The sequence below is a fragment of the Schistocerca cancellata genome, chromosome 12, assembly GCF_023864275.1.
Source record: "Schistocerca cancellata isolate TAMUIC-IGC-003103 chromosome 12, iqSchCanc2.1, whole genome shotgun sequence".
Lineage (NCBI taxonomy): Eukaryota > Metazoa > Arthropoda > Insecta > Orthoptera > Acrididae > Schistocerca > Schistocerca cancellata.
The window spans coordinates 121891376-121913760 of record NC_064637.1 but is presented as its reverse complement, the minus strand read 5'-3'; the positions used below and the strand labels follow the sequence as shown (position 1 = coordinate 121913760).

At 38.7% G+C, this 22385-nt stretch overlaps 1 protein-coding gene across 1 annotated transcript in view; it reads left to right on the top strand.

The window, feature by feature from the left end:
• LOC126109506 (serine-rich adhesin for platelets-like) overlaps positions 1–22385 on the top strand; it is a 161722-nt gene that overhangs the window by 99298 nt on the left and 40039 nt on the right. Inside the window, exon 6 of the mRNA XM_049914528.1 lies at positions 1277–2023. Within this exon, the coding sequence (XP_049770485.1) occupies positions 1277–2023 (747 nt within the window). The remainder of the gene's footprint in view (positions 1–1276; positions 2024–22385) is intronic.

Below are 22385 nucleotides of genomic sequence, written 5' to 3'. Positions count from 1 at the left end.
ATTTTTAAAAAAATGTTTGTGACCCTTCTATTGTAATGATAAATTTGTGTCAGTATTTAATGTGTTTCTTTTATGTCCAAAGTCAGCTTCTGTAATCAAAATGATAAGTAAGAAAGTAATTTTAGTCTTAGGTTTGCTTTCCGGCCTTGGTCATGATCTAATCTGAGCTCTTTCAGTAACCTTTTAATGTCAAAACAATTGCAGACATTACCTTCTTGCTTATCAAATGCTGACAAAGGAACATTTCTTTACCTAAAGGATGTTATGGTGGTATTTTCGTATAACAGATTCTGTTCTTGTAAAGTGGAACTAAGAAGTTCAGCTTGCTGCTTCGAGATGCCTAAGTTGCCAGATTAAATGGGCTTCCTTAGAGTTTTCAGGTTCCTAAATGGGATCAAAATTATTATAAGAAGCATCCTAAATTGAATCTCTGTCGTCACTTCATCCTGTGACTTCAGTATCTTCCCATTGTAATGGATGTGCTTGTGTTGTGGAACTTGTCTAATGGCACATTAAAATAGATAATTTTATTCTTTTGGTTTTTGGAATCTCCTTCAGTGCTCATTGTGTAAAAGTAACAGTCATCAAAATGGTTAATTGACTCGCCCCAAAACATAGGTGCAGCAAAATGGCATCGAATTCTGTTACCATTCATGCACCTTATTAGAGTTTGTCACATGTACACAACAAACTTGTGGAGTTCACTGTTTATCTTGATCACGTAACCCTTACTGAGAATGTAAGAAATACACTTTTCATACGTCTTTTCATATCTTTTGTTATTGGCCTTTCAAAACAGAATAATGACAAATATAATGAAATGTATTCAGTGATCTATTGGACGGTTTTTGATTTAATGTAGCCATTACAGAACTAAACTGTTTTTGAGAACTTGAGAACACAATTCTCATTAACCACTGAACTGAATTCGCAAATTTTGCTGAGCTGACAGGTGACAAAACATCTCTTATTTCCACCACCGATGACTCATCAGTGTTGCTAACTGCACTACTAGAAATTTCCAATCCGAAGTACAGAATAAATCCAATGATGCTGAAAACAAAACAAAAGAGAACAAAAAGCTCGTATGGTATGACTGTCTTAGTAATTTATGTTTTAGTAGTTACTACAATAGGGAAGCAACAATGGTATTTTGTTTCATGTTACAAAATAATTATTGACCCGTATTATTCCTAACAGTTACTAGATAATACTGAAAAATTCCTCTGTTTCAGAATTTTCTAAGTAATTTTCAAATTTTATGTTCTGTTTGCAGTTGGAACACTTAGCCGGCTACAGCTTCAGTTCAAGATCAGAAACTAGGACCACACGCGGAAAAAGGCCTCCATCTCCACCGCCGGCGAGCAAGTCACTGAAATTTTCACCCAAGCGCCCATCCCTGGATGACCGCATTGAGATGGAACTGGGTGTTCGCAAGGCAGCACCACCACCACCACAGCAGCAGCAGCAGCAGCAGCAGCCGCAGCAGCAGCCGCAGCAGCCGCCGCCACCTCCACCACCGCAGTCACCGGCCCCTGTCCCACAGTTTCATCAACAACAGGGACCATACAATTTCCCATTCCCGCCCAACTACTATGGCCCCCACACTCCTCAAATTCCCAGTCCGGCTCCTCTGTTCCAGCAAGGCTTCAACCCTCTGCACTGCCAGGGGCGTCCTCAGTTCACCTGTCCCCCGCCACCCATCGTGCGCTACACCACACCGCCACCGCCTATCCAGAATAAGAGGCCGCCATTGCTGCCTACTCCTACGCATTTCCGGCCACGGATGGAGATGTGGGACACGAGCCCAGAGGCCATGGCGGCCATTATGAGGGGCACGCCTCCTCCACCTCCACCGCCTGCACAACCCCCACCTCCCATACAACCCCCACCTCCCGTACAACCTCCACCTCCAGTACAACCCCCACCTATGCAACCTCCACCTCCGGCACAACCTCCTCCTCCTGTACAACCCCCGCAGACACCTCCACAGCAGCACTTTCACAATTCGCGAGTTGTTCAGGTGAGGAAATCTTCTGTATTAACTTTAGCAATATTATGCCTCTTGTTCTCGATGATTATTTTGTACGTCTTGAATTTTGTTAATATCTTTGAACTGCTTTATTCTTATTTGGCAGTATTGTTGAAGCTTTTTGATCATAACTTAAATTATTTATTATCTGTTTGTTAAAATTATTAATTATCATTGTTCAGTCTTCTGTTTCCAATGTTATAACTTGGTCAGCAGTGATATCCACAGTTTTCAGTGAGAACAGATACCAAATGAATATTCATATTTCCCATTAATTTTGCCTCAAATACGTGTATCACATATACAGTATGAGTTCTAAATCCACCATCATGCTTCTTTACTGAGAGTTTTGGTGTAAGAACACCTTAGTGCAAGTGGCTTATTATAGAGTAATTTGTTCAGTTTAAGGGCTCTGCTCAGGGTAGTCAGGTATTTATTTAAGGCCTTATCATGATTTTAATTTGTTCAGTTTAAGCACTCTTCATGTAGTAATTTGTTCAATTTTAATGCTTAACGGTATAGTTTCAAGAGGGGTACAGCTGAGTTGTCAAGTCTGTTTTATGTATTTTCTACTCTTCAATTTTTTAGAATTCCAGAAATTTTTTGTTGTTTTAGTTTTCAGTTAAATTTTTGTGATTTTGTGTGGTAAGAACATATACCGTATCCCGCCACTGCAGAATAATACTGCAGCATTAATACACGAACGAGAGAAAAAAACTAAAATAAAACTTAAATTTCAAAGGAAATGCACCATATAAAATAACACAGTGCACATACAAGCATCTGCCAACAGCAAAATGTGTCAAAGGCTTTAGGAAGACTGTGCAATGCTACATAACAACAAATTGCCTCCCATGAGCATGATGTCACAACTGTTTACATTAGATTCATTTAAGCAGTTCCGAGCAGGCCCATGCACACTTGCAGTTGAGTTGCATGTGAGTAATACCTTCTCCTGTTTCTATATACAGAAATGTGGCTGTTGGCTGTGTAAGTAGCAGTAGCAGCAACCAGCCATATGGGGTATCCGGAAAAATTTTACTGGCACGCCCGAGCTGCCAGATTCACATGTGCACAGCAGGCCCGGATCTAGTGGAGGGGGGACAGCAAACCATGGTATCTGAACCAGGCAGCAATTTCGGGGCGAGGGGGCAAATTCATATTCTTGAGGGGAAAAAAAACCTTCTTTTACAAAGCACCTAGCATCCAGCGCACGTCAGTCTATCGATTATTCATATGATTTTGAAATGCACCCCTCCTGGTTTTTGGACATTTTTGAACAGATTCTAAGTTGATTTCTGAATGAATTATAAGTTTATTTTTGAAAACGTGCATAGTGCATGTGATGTGTCTGCCAGGGGAATCCTCGTCGCATCTAGACATGAATTCCTGCAGACAAAACCGACGGGGCTATACAAACTGAGCGGAATAAAGCCGAACTGGTGAATGCCACCTGCTGCTTGTTTATGTGGTTGATTCGGTTTACAAAAGTTCAGCGTAGTTATAATTTCTAACGAAATCCATAGATTCAGACTACCACAGTGGAAATAAATGACTAACAGGAATAACAGGTAAGAATGATTATGTATTATCTTCTCGGTGTATTCAAGAAAGAGAATTCTGACAGGAAATTTTTGGCCATATCGCTACATTAGACAGGGCCAGTTGTAGTCCCCAGCTAGCAGCCGCTTAAGTTCCATTCTGGGAGTAGCGTGGAAAATGCATTGTACAAACACGTAATAACGCCTAACCGGAGAATAATCGCTGGGTAACTAAACCAGTTATTGTGGCAGGGTTAGTAAAGTTAAATGGAGACAGTAGTAGGAATAGTTACAGAATTAGTGATGACAAGATTGCTTGCAGGAACGAGGAAGGAGAAGAAACGGGGACATCACACAAATTATGGAAGAGTATGACGATTCCAAATTTATACAAAAATTTATTCTACTACTCTTCAGTCTCATGCATGAGAAACTGGAGCGTATGAATAAAATGTGGAACTATTTCCAAACATAAAGCTTTTTGACTGAAGTAGGCCAAATAGGTATTTCAAATTGGTATGTGTGTGAATTATATTGTCATACTATAAAAATTATCATTATTGCCAAAACAGTCTCGCTTGTTTGGTGTGTGTTGCAATTGCTGCAATATTAGAAATGCCTATTTTGTTTTATCCAGGACACAGTGACAAAATAGACATAGTCAGATCGAGAAACCACACCAGTCTTGGTACTATTTGTATTAACAGCTTTTTCAGTATTAGACGACATTTCGATTTTTCATGTAGCAAAACGTTTGACAAACTTTTTTTAATCTTTCGCAGAAAGGAAAGCATGCCATATAAAGCTGTAGCAAGATTAGAGAGAAAAATCGCGAGGACCAAAGGATTGAAAAAATGTGTACTGTCTTGCCTGTCTCTTGCCTTTACTGGTTTTAGGTATCCTATATTTACTTTTATGTCACACAGAAGAGCAAGTTATTGGCTAATAGGCAATAAAGAGTCCTCATTTTCTGAAGAGTTCTTAATTTCTGCTGTCCTGAAATAGTTTGATGGCATCCATTACAAAATATATACCTTTGAATTCCATAGAGTGAAATACAGTTACGTGCAGTATAAGAATGTTGTTTGAAGAGGCAGGGCACTTAAGACCAAATAACATCTCTTACATTTCCTCTAAGATATATGTTTTATGTATCAGACTCATCTGAAAGATGTGCACTACAAAAGAACTTATTTTTGAAACGTCTTCTCTCTCTCTCTCTCTCTCTCTCTCTCACTCTCTCTCTCTCTTTATTTTTTTAATTTTTAATTTTAAACGTTTTGATGCACAGAGCAGTCTGAGTTATAGTGGGGGGCGGGGGGGTATAGTCTCCACATGACCCGTGTTTACATTTAGTGATTTTTCTGTTTCCTCTTTGTTTACTGCTCTCACATCAAATGAAAACAAGACAGATTTCTGTGGCTCGGAGCTATCAAGTGAATTAAAATACATTCACATAATTACAGAAGGCTAAAATGTGTTACTAGTTTCAGATTTTATTTTATTTCTATCTTTATGACAGTCAAGCATTAATTAACTTGCAGAACAATGAAGTTATTTTTGTTGGTTTGCTAAGGAAATTTGGCTTTTATCAAGCTTTCCTGCTTAGACAGTAAATTTATTTGAAATGAGGTGTTTAATTCCACACTGTTGGCTAGTTTCAACTGTTCGCTGCGTTTTGAGTCCACGTTTTCATCTTCTAACACATATGGAATTATGCCATAATAAATAACCAAACATGAGATAATACAGTACTGGTACTCCAAGAAAATTTACGTCCCAAAAACCACACCGAAAAGCTTAATATTAGGTCGAGGCATACGAATGTGCACTTTAAGGCGAATTTGCATTTCATTATGGTTCGTGAAATTCCGATGCTCTTGGAGTATCCTCTGATGTGTTGTTTCTTTTATGACATAATGTAAGTAAGATCTTTTAGTGTTCTACACGTACGAACATACGGGCTTCCTATGCCACCGTAGCTGCACAAGCGCGGTGACGCCTCTAATCTGGTGCTCTCTGGCAACTGCTGAAATGAATCTATTTCTAACAGGTAGTGGGGAAATATTGCGAATTGTGGTTCAAAAAGTGTTATTTTCAAAGAAAATTTCCTTTTACGCAAGATGGACTATGTGCGAGAATGTCAATGAATTTCTTAAATCGCAGAGCATTTGCTCTCATTTAAAAATCAACTCTTTGATGATGAGCCATTTAGAAGAATTTCAAGCCCAGAAGATCAATATTGTTTTTCTGGTTGTTCTGCTGAGGTGGTGTTTCCATTTTGTGCACAATATTTTGATGACTTACTGAGCCATCTTCTTCAGGTGCTACTAGTTTTGCTGTAAAGTGTACTCATTGCCTGGATTCAAACCAGACTTAGAACTATTGTCGGTCTCATGCTGCTATTAATAGCTGAGTGCCATTCCTGACATCCACCACACCTTTTGATGCTCTTTTGTTTTTCAGAGCTTGTCCTGATATTCTGTGAAATGTGTAGCAGTTGAGACTGAGACTGAGGAAGAGAATCCAAAAATCACTTATCTACCTTCCAGACTCCTTGTGATCTATGACATCCAGTGTATTTTATTCCCTTCAGCTAAGAGAAAAAGTATTCCTTCTAGACAATGTATGTGAAAATTTCGTATGTACCACATTCTATACGAATATAGCATGCCTTACACAGGATAAACTATCGAAACAGTCAAAAAGATGTGCACGGAACATCAATAAAATACCCAAGTAACCAAGTAAATGAACTGTTGCCTAGCACTGACTGGAATATATCGTGGTGCAAATGCAAAGTTTCTGAGACAGTGTAATTAAGGAGGCTATCGAAATAAAGATGTCTGAAAACCTAATAAACAGGGACAGATGGTTCAATTTAAATAATGGGATCCAGCACTAGAGTTATTAAAATCTCATTAACTGTCAGATCCACTAGAGTTGGGAAACACTGAGATAACTAGAATTTCAAAAATAATATCAGTGCAAGCTCCGAAAAACAAGAGCATAAGGCATCAAACTCTGCTGTAAATAGTGGCTCGAAATCGACAGTAGTTTAGTCTGGTTGGAACTCAGGCAGTGAGTACATGTAACTGCTAAACTGGTAGTGCCTGAAGAAGATGGTTAGGTCGGTTGTCAAAATATTGCACATAAAATCGAAACAAGTCTGCTGAAGACATGGAAGCACATTATTAATTAACCAACACAATTGCCTTTCTTGTAACTTTGTTCACTACGGAGGTTTGAAAAGCAGTACAAAAAAAAAAACATTCCATATTTTTTACTTAGTAATCCCTTCCTCTACCTGAGACCTGTTGAGGAACACGTCACAAAGTACTATTCATATAAACATGATGTTGAAAACACAACATAAAATTGTCTTCAACTCTTGTGTACTGGAACGCAGTACAGAAGTATGCAAAGCAATGTAACTCTCCCACCTGTTGGAGTTGACACTAAACAAAACAATAATGTTTTCTTATTTACAATAAGGGTACATGTAGTTTAGCACTATAGTACTTTTAAATGATATGTTGTGTAAAGTTACGGCAACCCTTGATCAGAAATTGCATCAGCATTATATATTTTGTTGTGGTTGAAGATAATCTCAATGTTACTCAAGCTGCAGAACTTCACAGAAAGAGATATGCTGATAACCACCCACCTTTTTACAATTACTGTTGCACTAACTTGTCTTCTACCATAGTTGAGTAGCATTTGTACAGTCACTTCACTGGTGTTCATTGCACTTGCACAACCTTCAACTGAAGACAGTTGACTGAGTGACTGGTGTGAATTTTCCTTCTGTTTCCATTCATTTACCATCGACTCCATTGAGTGGACACTTTAAGTTACCCCTCATTTTTTCATTGTATGCTAGTACGGGAGAGCTGAAGTCAGTTTTGTGTTACTTTTTTTATAACATCATTTTTGCATGAATGGTACCCTCTGATAAGTTTTTGAACAAGTCTTGAAGAGAGGAAGTGGATTACTGAATAAATAGTACAGGAGGCTATTTAATAAAGAATAACAGGACGCTATTTCATGCGTGCTAACTGTTCCAGATTATCCATAATCGTTGCAGATTCATCACGTTAATTAGAGTTAAGAGGAGTTACTAAAATTTATGGAAATAGACATTTTACTGTTTGATGTTAAAAAAAAAATTGGAAAAGGTACTGTTTGCATTTTGCTAAACATATGCTACTAAAATGTTTTATAGATTGTAATGATTTCCTTCCTCAGTACACAGTAAATCTGTCTATGATTGATTTTGTCACTGTGGTGTACTAAAGGTGCATTTACACTGAGTTCAAAACGTGTTCCCAACCTTGTGAATTTTAAAATTTTCCTGGCGAATTGACTGTTCAAATGAATTTCGGGCTTCGTCGTTCAATACTTCGCACAATATTTCAACTGGGCACCTGCCAGTCATCTTTAGGTGAGCTGTCGCAGACTGGCAAAAACGTCCTCCTTTCCACAATATATAGCTTACAGTAACTATGCTGCACATGCATCAAAAACTTGATAGATGAACCACACTGCCTGCCGGCAGTGCCCTCGCTGGTGGAATAGCGGAACTCAGTCGCCCTCTGCGTTGCTGTTTGCCACGCCCGTCGACGCACTCTGTCGTCTTCAATTTGAGCAAATCGTAGAGATGATGGGATTCCATGCACTGTCCAGCTGGCAACCGCTGTCACGGTTTAACAGATTTTCTGCCAGGCGTATTTCTACGGATTCTTTAATAATGGAGTCCCAGAAAGACGTCGCAGTGGAGAAAACCATTGTTTTCTCATACTCCATTGAATGTCCAGTAGAAATACAATGTTCAGCAATAGCGGACTTGCTTGGCTGCAAAAGGCGGGTGTAACGTTGATGTTCAGTGCAGCGTTCTTTCACGGTACGTGTGGTTTGACCTATGTACGCCATACCACATTGGCACGGTATCTTGTAAATCCCGGCCTTTCATAGTAACAGATTGTCCTTAACTGATCCCACAAGGTCCGCAATCTTCAGTGTTGGGCGGAATGTAACGAATGTTCCCAACATTGTTTGTGACTAATACTGGATGACAATGTTCGCAATGTGTTGGCAACACAAAACCCGGTTCCATGGGTGTCTCAGTACAAATCAGATTAACATTACTCCTGGCCTGCTACCACTAAATGCTGCTACCCAGTGCTAGTGTTTATTTTTGTTCTGTAGTGTAGCATGCTGTTTTTATGTGTGTTCTTTTACAAGTGGACAAGAAGCAAAATTTACGAATTTTGTCACTCTCTATGAGACAAAAAAAATATCTCTGTATTGTTTGGACTCACAGTTATTGAAATATTGTACAGAAGCATTGATTCCCTAAAAAAAAAGTGCTGTGTTACTTTGCACCAACAGCAATGCCAGATAAAAAAATTAAGTCTCTCATTTCCCAATACCGCAGTAACAGCAGTAACAACAGGATTCGTTACCTGACTCTGAAAAAAGTTTTTGTCATCATGTTCAGTGAGCTGCCACCTTCCAAAAGAACAGAAAGGGCGGGAAAGGGGGGGGGGGTTATTGTGATACTTTCTATGTGGCAGATATGAATGTCTATATGAGGCAGCAGTCAGTAGTAAATGTGGATGTGTCAGAGGGAACATCAGATGCCAATTGCAGATGCTCCTGTCACATTCACTGGAAGTGAGTCTGAAGAAGTGTTCTCTAATGAAAATGATAATTGGATTAATTTTAGTATGAACATAAAAATAAATATATCTTCCTTATTTAGGGTTAGAAAATCTCTAAAATATACCATTTAAGGGTCTATATCAGGATTAGCTTGTAATTTTTAAAATTTTCTGCCTGGAAACTGGATGCCCCTTCATATTTGTCATGTGATTACTGACAATCTAGTCTCAAGTTTGACAGCTGTGCTACTTAAAAATAATGCACCACTTTTCATATCTTTGAAATAAAGCTACAAAATAGGAAATCATGTTGATTAATGTTCCCTTGGTAGTTAAACAATATTTGCTTAACATATTTGCTTTTGCACAAAATATTACTTGTGGTGCTCAAGGTAAGTGAGGCAACCTGTATTAGTGTTGACAGCAAATAGTCTTCAAACAGAAATTTGAGGTTATGAGTAGGGCCTGAATTTTAATGACCTAAAAAAATTAAAAAAGCAAACTATGCAAGTACTGGTGGGCTAAAACATATGTAAATATGATTTTTAAAAATAAAATATGACTTTATACAAGTTTATTTAAAAACATTATTGTTGATTTATTTTTTTTTTTTTTTTATATATTGTGTCAAACAAAATTCACTTCTGAACAAGGTGCGTGTATAGTGCTTACTTTTTGCAGTGTTTGGAACCAGCTAGCACTTACTTTTGAGATATCTGCTGGAGGCTGAAAGTGGGGAGGGGGGGAGGCAGAAAGTATAGTAAAAACACCACCACTTATCCAGACAATAAAACTGTGTTTTTTCTACTGCTCGCCAGTTGCGTAAAGTATGCCAAATTGGTTAACACACAGTGTCCCTCTTCAGTTTCTGCAGAGTTGCACTGGATCATAAGGTGCATTTTCTGGTTTTCCTTATTCGAAGAGCTACAATTGTCACTGCTGAGGATAATTTTTTATAAGAAAAAACTCCTGCCTACATTACAGGATGCCACAGAAGTGTATTTGAAGGTGGAGAGGTCACTGCAGGCCAGCTTTGGTTCATTGCTTTCAATGTTGTGGGAATCCCAGAATGACTGTCACTAATTTTGCATATTGTCGAATATCCAGGATTCCACTGAACGTTTTTCAATATGTTGTTCACTTTGTCAACCTTATAACCACAAGCTCAACCCAAATCTTTCTGCACATGTTACACAATATACAGGGCATCACACAGCTGTGTTCCTGCAGTTTCTAGTCACATGATGGTTTTTGATGTAATTGAAAAGTTGGCGTTGGCGTTGATTTGTGCAAGATTTACGGTCGAGTTACCTGTAAACATCTTTGTACCAGCAGCTTCTAGTCATGTGATGGTTTTTAATGTCATTGAAAAGTTGGCTTTGATTTGCACAAGATTTACAGTAGAGGAACCTGTAAACACCTCTTGATTCATTGCTGTCAAGCTCATAAAAGATTGCCTTTATTTTAGTGTAGTTGGTGCAGTTATACTCCCAACATAAGCAAGAATCCCATCATGTAAGAATAGGTTGAGGGGGGAGGAACAGTGAAGGTGCTTATTCTTTGAATTTGTACACCCATAACAAAACTTTCACACAGATTTTCTTGTAACAAGAAATTAATTTGTCCCCGTCAGGGTAACTTGATCACATCTCTTTTGCAATTCTGTGTAACACATGGGCAAGACAAGTGATGTACTTCATACTGGGATAGAGTGTCTGAAGCCCCTTGGCTTCTTTAGTCATGTATGAAGCATCATCTGTTAGTCGCAGCAAACATTGTCTCTTCTCGCACCATCTGGCCACAGTAGCGTTATAGAGTTGTCAAACACAACATCAGTTGTTGATTTGTTTACTCTCTTGAGAGCTTCACATAGGAGAAACATTTCTCCAGGCATTTCAGCTGTTTGAACACCAACAATGTCATTCAGAACATAACGCTCACCCAGATCAGTGGTTTCATCTATGGACATCCAGACAGTTTTTGGTCAGTAACACAAATTTATATTTTGTTGAGCATCTTATCACAGGCCACAGATAAATAGCTCTTTCTTAATATAGATTCATCCGGAACTGAATGTGTTGTGTACTTCTCCCAGAACTACCTGAGCCATGTATTCTTCAGATTCTGTAATGGGATGATGCAAGACACCATCATCTCACACAAGTCCTTGAAGAGTGCTTGCACGGTTGAAGATGGCCCTGGTTGCTCAAATAACAGTGTTTGTCTGTTGTCATCTTTAGCACTTCTCATCACACGACTGTTGTGTTTGGTGATATTACAGTGTTTTTCTCCACCAACTTTAACTTCAAATAATTTAAAAAAACAATATTTCTCTGTCAGTGTGTAAGGACTTCTCTCCAAAATCACAAAACAAAACCTCACAACTTCAAGCTGTTGGAGCACTTTATTTTTGACATGTTGTACCAGACTTGAGTTTGTATTCAAACTGAAGAGAGTGACCACATATGCAAGGTTTATGACGTCAGAAGTAGGGATGAGAAAAAGCTACTGGTTAAAACTGATACTGGCATTTTATTTCTGAATAACTGGTATTTTTTGGTTTTTGTTTGATCTCAGTTACAACAGGTGTGCTTTTTACTAATAACCGAGTTAAAAAAAAAAGTAGCCATAACAGCAGTGCTAACAGTTTTCATTTTTAAATGAAGCTTTTTAAAAGAAGGAGTAATTTTTATTTGAAAAATTTGTATTGCTTTGAAATATTGCGTTATTAAATAAAATAGGAAAAGCAGTCTGTCGTTAAAATAACAATGACAGCAGAAACGAGCAACACGCACGCAGCATAAGACTTGATATAGCATTTCTGGGACATCTATTTGATGGTACATATGTACATGCTTGTAGCCCTTGAAAACAGACAAATCAATCCGAAAAAAGGAGCTCTTCACCCTCTGCTTTCACCTTTGAGCACTGACTATTCACAATGTTCAAAAAGGGTATGATACCCAATTAAAACATAATTTTTTAGCAGAGTTCCAAAAAATTAGGATTAATAGGAGAATACTTGTGATTTTTTGTGGTATTCGACCACATACCACTTTTCTCAAAAAGTAGCAAATGGTGGACAGATCCAGTTTTCCTTTATTTGCCTGATTAGTTTAATATTTTGATTCTGTATATCTTGAAACTGAATGAGTCAAAATTTTTAAACCTTTTTTCGATTTCTACATTTATTACTGGAAATTGTAAGAATAAAAAACTGAAAATCATTTATTTCAGAAACCAATTATTTTGAGCAGTTTTAGTAGTCCAGTTACACTGGTATTGAAAAATCCATATAACCAAAACTGGTTGTAAATACATAAAACCATGAGCCACTTTACAGGCTCGTCTTCAGATGGTGCACAGGAAGTTACATAGCTATTTCAAAGCCTAATGTTGGGTGCTGGCTTTGTGACAAGAAGATAGCACAAGCTTTAATGTAGTATGTTGAGTATTGTTTATATGCCAATTTTGATCCAAAATTTAGTTTTGTACTTACTGTGACAGTATGGGTGGCTTTTGTTGTTAATATCTATCTGTCTACTTCCATTGTGATGGCCAGTTGGTACCACATCATTCTCATTTACAGAATATGTCATTACACTGTAATAATGGAACTTTGCCAGCATTCAGTATGTGTTATACAACTGTTACTTGTTACAAAAATCTTCACACAGAGATATGACATAGGCCTACGTTCCTCAGAGATATTATTTGTTTTTGTTTTCAAGTATTAAAGTCGATGTATGCGGAAATCCTTAAATCAAAACTGGCCTTAACATGAAAGCCAAAATAAATAAATTAGTACAAGAACAAACCTCAAAGGATCGATATCTTATTTCTATTCTTATACGAGGGCAGTTCAATAAGTAATGCAACACATTTTTTTTCTGAAACAGGGGTTGTTTTATTCAGCATTGAAATACACCAGGTCATTCCCCAATCTTTTAGCTACACAACACTGTTTTTCAACGTAATCTCCATTCAATGCTACGGCCTTACGCCACCTTGAAATGAGGGCCTGCATGCCTGCACGGTACCATTCCACTGGTCAATGTCGGAGCCAACGTCGTACTGCATCAATAACTTCTTCATCATCCGCGTCCTTCATTGGGCCAAACATATGGAAATCCGACGGTGCGAGATCGGGGCTGTAGGGTGCATGAGGAAGAACAGTCCACTGAAGTTTTGTGAGCTCCTCTCAGGTGCGAAGACTTGTGTGAGGTCTTGCGTTGTCATGAAGAAGGAGAAGTTCGTTCAGATTTTTGTGCTTACGAACACGCTGAAGTCATTTCTTCAATTTCTGAAGAGTAGCACAATACACTTCAGAGTTGATCGTTTGACCATGGGGAAGGACATCAAACAGAATAACCCCTTCAGCGTCCCAGAAGACTGTAACCATGACTTTACCGGCTGAGGGTATGGCTTTAAACTTTTTCTTGGTAGGGGAGTGGGTGTGGCACCACTCCATTGATTGCCGTTTTGTTTCAGGTTCGAACTGATGAACCCATGTTTCACCGCCTGTAACAGTCTTTGACAAGAAATTGTCACCCTCAGCCACATGACGAGCAAGCAATTCCGCACAGATGGTTCTCCTTTGCTCTTTATGGTGTTCGGTTAGACAACGAGGGACCGAGCGGGAACAAACCTTTGAATATCCCAACTGGTGAACAATTGTGACAGCACTACCAACAGAGATGTCAAGTTGAGCACTGAGTTGTTTGATGGTGATCCGTCGATCATCTCGAACGAGTGTGTTCGCACGCTCCGCCATTGCAGGAGTCACAGCTGTGCACGGCCGACCCGCACGCGGGAGATCGGACAGTCTTGCTTGACCTTGCGGCGATGATGACACACGCTTTGCCCAATGACTCACCGTGCTTTTGTCCACTGCCAGATCACCGTAGACATTCTGCAGGCGCCTATGAATATCTGAGATGCCCTGGTTTTCCGCCAAAAGAAACTCGATCACTGCTCGTTGTTTGCAACGCACATCCATTACAGACGCCATTTTAACAGCTCCGTACAGCGCTGCCACCTGTCGGAAGTCAATGAAACTATACGAGACGAAGCGGGAATGTTTGAAAATATTCCACAAGAAATTTCCAGTTTTTTCAACCAAAATTGGCCGAGAAAAAAAATGTGTTGCATTACTTATTGAACTGCCCTCGTATTAACATATAATATAGTCAATTTATGAATAAATACTTTAATAAAGACTGGCATTAACAAGAAAATCCAGGAATAAAATAATACAAAGTTATAATATTTGCAATGCAGTGCAGTGCAGCTGTTTGTATAATCATGAATCTTATATTTAAAATTTAAAAAGAAAAACTGTTGAATTATTTCTGTTATATTAACATGATCTAGAACATTAGTAAGAGCAGATTCTGTTTATTTCAGCTTAAAGTAATATGTGTAAAAGTACTGATTTATTTTAGCAGTAGAGGGGTTTGACATTTAGACATACAGTACAGCATTTTTTCTGTGGTAGGATATTTACATTGACACCAAAGTATTTAAAATGTAAAGAGGAGGAGGATTTGAGGAGGGGTGGGGGAGGGCAGTGTTGGTTGGTTGATTGATTAACTGACTTGGACTAGAAAACCTTTGAAATTCTGAAGGAAAAATTACCATTAGCTGGAATAAACAGAACTGCCTTTACTAATATTCCAGGTCATGTTAATGTAACAACAGAAGTAAGTCAACAGTCCATTTGAAATTTTGTTCTTGTTTTTAAATTTTAAATATAAAATTCATGGTCATACAAACAGCTGCAGTTCATTGCAGATACTATAACTATGAATTTGATAATTCTGGGCATCCATGTTAATGCTAATCTTGATTAAAGTAGTTGCTCATAAACTGACTGCACTATATGTTAATATAAAAGAAGAAATAAGACACCAAATGCTTGGAAGTTTGTTCTTGTACTAATTTATTTATTTATTTATTTATTTTATTTTGACTTTCATATTAACACCAGTTGTGATTAAAGTATTTGCCCATACGTTGACTTTAATACATACAAACAAAAACAAATAGTATCTTTGAGTAAAGTAGGCCTATGTCATACCTTTTTGTGAAGAGTTTTGTAACAAGTAACAGTTGTACAGCATATACTGGGTGCTGGCAAAGTTTCGTTATCACAGTGTGTATGAATAGATAGTCTGTAAAAGTGGAGGTGTGGTGGCAATTGGCCATCACATTGGTAGCAGACAGATGGTTATTAACACAGTAGCTACAAAACTAAATTTTTGATCCATATTGGCTCATAAACAGTACTCGTAATGATGCATTAAAGCATGTTCCATCTTCTTGTCACAGAGCCAGCACTTAGCATTACGCTTTGAAATAGCTGTGTAACTTCCTGTACACCATCTGAAAATGAGTCTGAAAGGGTTCAAAAACCGACTCCTGTAATAAATCACTATTTCAAAAAAGTGATTGGTTCCAGTTTCATGTATTTACATTGAACAAGCATTCACAGGTTCTTACAGATCCATAATGGATAATGTTGTTGTTGTGGTCTTCAGTCCTGAGACTGGTTTGATGCAGCTCTCCATGCTACTCTATCCTGTGCAAGCTTCTTCATCTCCCAGTACCTACTGCAATCTACATCCTTCTGAATCTGCTTAGTGTATTCATCTCTTGGTCTCCCCCTACGATTTTTACCCTCCACGCTGCCCTCCAATACTAAATTGGTGATCCCTTGATGCCTCAGAACATGTCCTACTAACCGATCCCTTCTTCTGGTCAAGTTGTGCCACAAACTTCTCTTCTCCCCAATCCTATTCAATACTTCCTCATTAGTTATGTGATCTACCCATCTAATCTTCAGCATTCTTCTGTAGCACCACATTTCAAAAGCTTCTATTCTCTTCTTGTCCAAACTATTTACCGTCCATGTTTCACTTCCATACATGGCTACACTCCATACAAATACTTTCAGAAATGACTTCCTGACACTTAAATCTATACTCGATGTTAACAAATTTCTCTTCTTCTGAAACGCTTTCCTTGCCATTGCCAGTCTACATTTTATGTCCTCTCTACTTCGACCATCATCAGTTATTTTGCTCCCCAAATAGCAAAACTCCTTTACTACTTTAAGTGTCTCATTTCCTAATCTAATTCCCTCAGCATCACCCGACTTAATTCGACTACATTCCATTATCCTCGTTTTGCTTTTGTTGATGTTCATCTTATATCCTCCTTTCAAGACACTGTCCATTCCGTTCAACTGCACTTCCAGGTCCTTTGCTGTCTCTGACAGAATTACAATGTCATCGGCGAACCTCAAGGTTTTTATTTCTTCTCCATGGATTTTAATACCTACTCCGAATTTTTCTTTTGTTTCCTTTACTGCTTGCTCGATATACAGATTGAATAACATCGGGGAGAGGCTACAACCCTGTCTTACTCCCTTCCCAACCACTGCTTCCCTTTCATGTCCCTCGACTCTTATAACTGCCATCTGGTTTCTGTACAAATTGTAAATAGCCTTTCGCTCCCTGTATTTTACCCCTGCCACCTTTAGAATTTGAAAGAGAGTATTCCAGTCAACATTGTCAAAAGCTTTCTCTAAGTCTACAAATGCTAGAAACGTAGGTTTGCCTTTCCTTAATCTTTCTTCTAAGATAAGTCGTAAGGTCAGTATTGCCTCACGTGTTCCAGTATTTCTACGGAATCCAAACTGATCTTCCCCGAGGTCGGCTTCTACTAGTTTTTCCATTCGTCTGTAAAGAATTCGTGTTAGTATTTTGCAGCTGTGACTTATTAAACTGATTGTTCGGTAATTTTCACATCTGTCAACACCTGCTTTCTTTGGGATTGGAATTATTATATTCTTCTTGAAGTCTGAGGGTATTTCGCCTGTTTCATACATCTTGCTCACCAGATGGTAGAGTTTTGTCAGTACTGGCTCTCCCAAGGCCGTCAGTAGTTCCAACGGAATGTTGTCTACTCCGGGGGCTTTGTTTCGACTCAGGTCTTTCAGTGCTCTGTCAAACTCTTCACGCAGTATCGTATCTCCCATTTCATCTTCATCTACATCCTCTTCCAATTCCATAATATTGTCCTCAAGTACATCGCCCTTGTATAGACCCTCTATATACTCCTTCCACCTTTCTGCTTTCCCTTCTTTGCTTAGAACTGGGTTTCCATCTGAGCTCTTGATGTTCATACAAGTGGTTCTCTTATCTCCAAAGGTCTCTTTAATTTTCCTGTAGGCAGTATCTATCTTATCCCTAGTGAAATAAGCCTCTACATTTTTACATTTGTCCTCTATCCATCCCTGCTTAGCCATTTTGCACTTCCTGTCGATCTCATTTTTGAGACGTTTGTATTCCTTTTTGCCTGCTTCATTTACTGCATTTTTATATTTTCTCCTTTCATCAATTAAATTCAATATTTCTTCTGTTACCCAAGGATTTCTAAGAGCCCTGGTCTTTTTACCTACTTGATCCTCTGCTGCCTTCATTACTTCATCCCTCAAAGCTACCCATTCTTCTTCTACTGTATTTCTTTCCCCCATTCGTGTCAATTGTTCCCTTACGCTCTCCCTAAAACTCTGTACAACCTCTGGTTCTTTCAGTTTATCCAGGTCCCATCTCCTTAAATTCTCACCTTTTTGCAGTTTCTTCAGTTTTAATCTACAGGTCATAACCAATACATTGTGGTCAGAGTCCACATCTGCCCCTGGAAATGTCTTACAATTTAAAACCTGGTTCCTAAATCTCTGTCTTACCATTATATAATCTATCTGATACCTTTTAGTATCTCCAGGGTTCTTCCATGTATACAACCTTCTTTTATGATTCTTAAACCAAGTGTTAGCTATAATTAAGTTGTGCTCTGTGCAAAATTCTACCAGGCGGCTTCCTCTTTCATTTCTTAGCCCCAGTCCATATTCACCTACTACGTTTCCTTCTCTCCCTTTTCCTACACTCGAATTCCAGTCACCCATGACTATTAAATTTTCGTCTCTCTTCACTATCTGAATAATTTCTTTTATATCATCATACATTTCTTCAATTTCTTCGTCATCTGCAGAGCTAGTTGGCATATAAACTTGTACTACTGTAGCAGGTGTGGGCTTCGTGTCTATCTTGGCCACAATTATGCATTCACTATGCTGTTTGTAGTAGCTTACCCGCTTTCCTATTTTCCTATTCATTATTAAACCTACTCCTGCATTGCCCCTATGTGACTTTGTGTTTATAACCCTGTAGTCACCTGACCAGAAGTCTTGTTCCTCCTGCCACCGAACTTCACTAATTCCCACTATATCTAACTTTAACCTATCCATTTCCCTTTTTAAATTTTCTAACCTACCTGTCCGATTAAGGGATCTGACATTCCACGCTCCGATCCGTAGGACGCCAGTTTTCTTTCTCCTGATAACGACATCCTCTTGAGTAGTCCCCGCCCGGAGATCCGAATGGGGGACTATTTTACCTCCGGAATATTTTACCCAAGAGGACGCCATCATCATTTAATCATACAGTAAAGCTGCATGCCCTCGGGAAAAATTACGGCCGTAGTTTCCCCTTGCTTTCAGCCGTTCGCAGTACCAGCACAGCAATGCCGTTTTGGTTATTGTTACAAGGCCAGATCAGTCAATCATCCAGACTGTTGCCCTTGCAACTACTGAAAAGGCTGCTGCCCCTCTTCAGGAACCACACGTTTGTCTGGCCTCTCAACAGATACCCCTCCGTTGTGGTTGTACCTACGGTACGGCCATCTGTATCGCTGAGGCACGCAAGCCTCCCCACCAACGGCAAGGTCCATGGTTCATGGGGGAGATAGTGGATAAGTTTAATCAAAATCCTGAAAATGCATCATTTTATTGCAAAAGTTCAAAGTAAATCTTTGAAAGACAAAAAGCAAACCTTGGCAACTGTGAATGCTTAGTTCTTGCTGACTTTTCGGAAAATTATTCCTTTGTTGTGCAAGATGAAGTACGAGGGCACCACTAGGTGTACAAACAGGACACAGTTCATCTATTTGTATCCTATTATAAATATGAAGATAAACTCATGAGCCACAGCTTTTGTGTCATAAGTGACTACCTTGAACACAACACTACAGCAGAGCAAATTTTTCTACTAAAATTAACAAAATACATTAAACAGCACCACCTTTACATAAAAAAAAACTGACTTACTTTTTGGATTGGGCAGCAAGTCAACATGAAAACAAAAAAAGATTTTATTAACACCCCCTTTCATGAAGAAGATTTTGGGTTTGATGTAGAATGGCACTTTTTCTCTTCATGCCGTGGGAAGAATGCTTGTGATGGTGTCGGGAGTACAACAAAGCGAGCTGTCACAAAAGCAAGTCTCAAGTGGACTGATGACTATCATATCATAACACCTCAAGAAATGTTTGAATTCCATAAAAAACATATCAATGGAATTACCTATGTTTTTGTACAATGTGAGGAAATACAAGAAGTCTATGACAGTGTCTTGAAGGAAAGGTACAACACTTGTCAGAAGATTAAAGGCACTCGATCTTTTCATTGTTTTGTACCCCATTCACACAGCTTAGTGAAGTGTAAGATCACATCAACTTTGCCTGATAGTGAACTTTATCAGTGTGGAAAACTTTTACAACTGTTTCTTCAAAATAAAGACATAGTGGCTTGTTTTTACGATGAACAGTAATACTGACTGTCAAAACTAAGATGTACATGTTGTATTTTATCACCCTCCAGGACCAAGGACTTCTTTTAAAAAAATTGAGAAGGATCAAGTTTGGATGCCACTTAAAAATGTACTGATGAAGCTGTCTGTTATGGATTTTACAACTGTGACTGGGCGAACTTATAATCTGACACCCAAACTGAGTGAACAGATTTCTCAAATGTTCAATGAGCGATGTACTAAACACAAATAACAAGAGAACAATATGATGCAATTAGTAGGCTTATTTTCAATAAACAAAAAGTAACCAACCATAGATATGATTAAATTATATGCTGTGTCGGATATATTTTATTCCATAAGCCTAGATATCGCAGATGTTAAAAAACGTTTTTTTGACTCATGTTTGTCATTTTTTTTCCATAACTTCAAATTGAATCTTAGAGTTGAAATTTATACTGAAGTTTGATATCATAAAGGTTTATTAACTGTGAAATTTTCAGATTGTCTCCAAACAAAGATATTGCAGGCCACAAAATGGAACAATTAAAAAGAATCTATTTTTAAAATAGCGTAATTTTTTAAGTGTAAGCTGCTTACCGTTGATACTCCATAAAAAGTAACTATACTATACAGTGTAATAACAGAAAAAATATTAAAGCTGGGGGGGGGGGGGGGGGGGAGATATTAATCTTTCTTCGGAAAACTACTGTTAAAAAATTGTGTTTTTTTATATTTGTGGCTGATAACTATGAACTATTAAAAATATATTAAAGAATACATTCAGCTAAGTGATGATGACGTTAATTTGTAGCCCAAAGTGTGATGAACTAAATGCATTTTATCTGAAAGGCTTAGGACAGCCCACTACTGAATAATTGTAAAACAATGTAGATGCTTGCAACTAAAAAAAAAAAGAAAAAAAAACATGTGGCCTAGAACAAATATGGCCACCATTTCAAAATAATAAACAACAAAATTTAAAAAAAAAAATATTTTTGTGACTACCAAACATTGGGGAATTCACCCAGCAAATATAAAATTTTTCTGAGACAGTCAAGCAACCAATTATTTTTTTCTTGGACCACTTGGTATGGATTGATCCCTTTGCTCAGTGCATGTCCAACAAACAGGAGGACAGCCTCTGCAACGTACAGCTATGCTAAATTTAGCCATTGTAGAAAGTGCCGTGTACTAATATATACAGGGTTATTACAAATGATTGAAGCGATTTCACAGCTCTACAATAACTTTATTATTTGAGATATTTTCACAGTGTTTTGCACACACATACAAAAACTCCAAAAGTGTTTTTAGGCATTCACAAATGTTCGATATGTGCCCCTTTAGTGATTCGGCAGACATCAAGCCGATAATCAAGTTCCTCCCACACTCGGCGCAGCATGTCCCCATCAATGAGTTCGAAAGCATCGTTGATGTGAGCTCGCAGTTCTGGCACGTTTCTTGGTAGAGGAGGTTTAAACACTGAATCTTTCACATAACCCCACAGAAAGAAATCGCATGGGGTTAAGTCGGGAGAGCGTGGAGGCCATGACATGAATTGCTGATCATGATCTCCACCACGACCGATCCATCGGTTTTCCAATATCCTGTTTAAGAAATGCCGAACATCATGATGGAAGTACAGTGGAGCACCATCCTGTTGAAAGATGAAGTCGGCACTGTCGGTCTCCAGTTGTGGCATGAGCCAATTTTCCAGCATGTCCAGATACACGTGTCCTGTAACGTTTTTTTCGCAAAAGAGGAAGGGGCCGTAAACTTTAAACTATGAGATTGCACAAAACACGTTAACTTTTGGTGAATTGCGAATTTGCTGCATGAATGCGTGAGGATTCTCTACCGCGCAGATTCGCACATTGTGTCTGTTCACTTCACCATTAAGAAAAAATGTTGCTTCATCACTGAAAACAAGTTTCGCACTGAACGCATCCTCTTCCATGAGCTGTTGCAACCGCGCCGAAAATTCAAAGCGCTTGACTTTGTCATCGGGTGTCAGGACTTTTAGCAATTGTAAACGGTAAGGCTTCTGCTTTAGACTTTTCCGTAAGATTTTCCAAACTGTCGGCTGTGGTATGTTTAGCTCCCTGCTTGCTTTATTTGTCGGCTTCCGCGGGCTACGCGTGAAACTTGGCCGCACGCGTTCAACCGTTTCTTCGCTCATTGCAGGCCGACCCGTTGATTTCCCCATACAGAGGCATCCAGAAGCTTTAAACTGCGCATACCATCGCCGAATGGAGTTAGCAGGTGGTGGATCTTTGTTGAACTTTGTCCTGAAGTGTCGTTGCACTGTTATGACCGACTGATGTGAGTGCATTTCAAGCACGACATACGCTTTCTCGGCTCCTGTCGCCATTTTGTCTCACTGCGCTCTCGAGCGCTCTGGTGCCAGAAACCTGAAGTGCGGCATCAGCCGAACAAAACTTTATGAGTTTTTCTACGTATCTGTAGTGTGTCGTGACCATATGTCAATGAATGG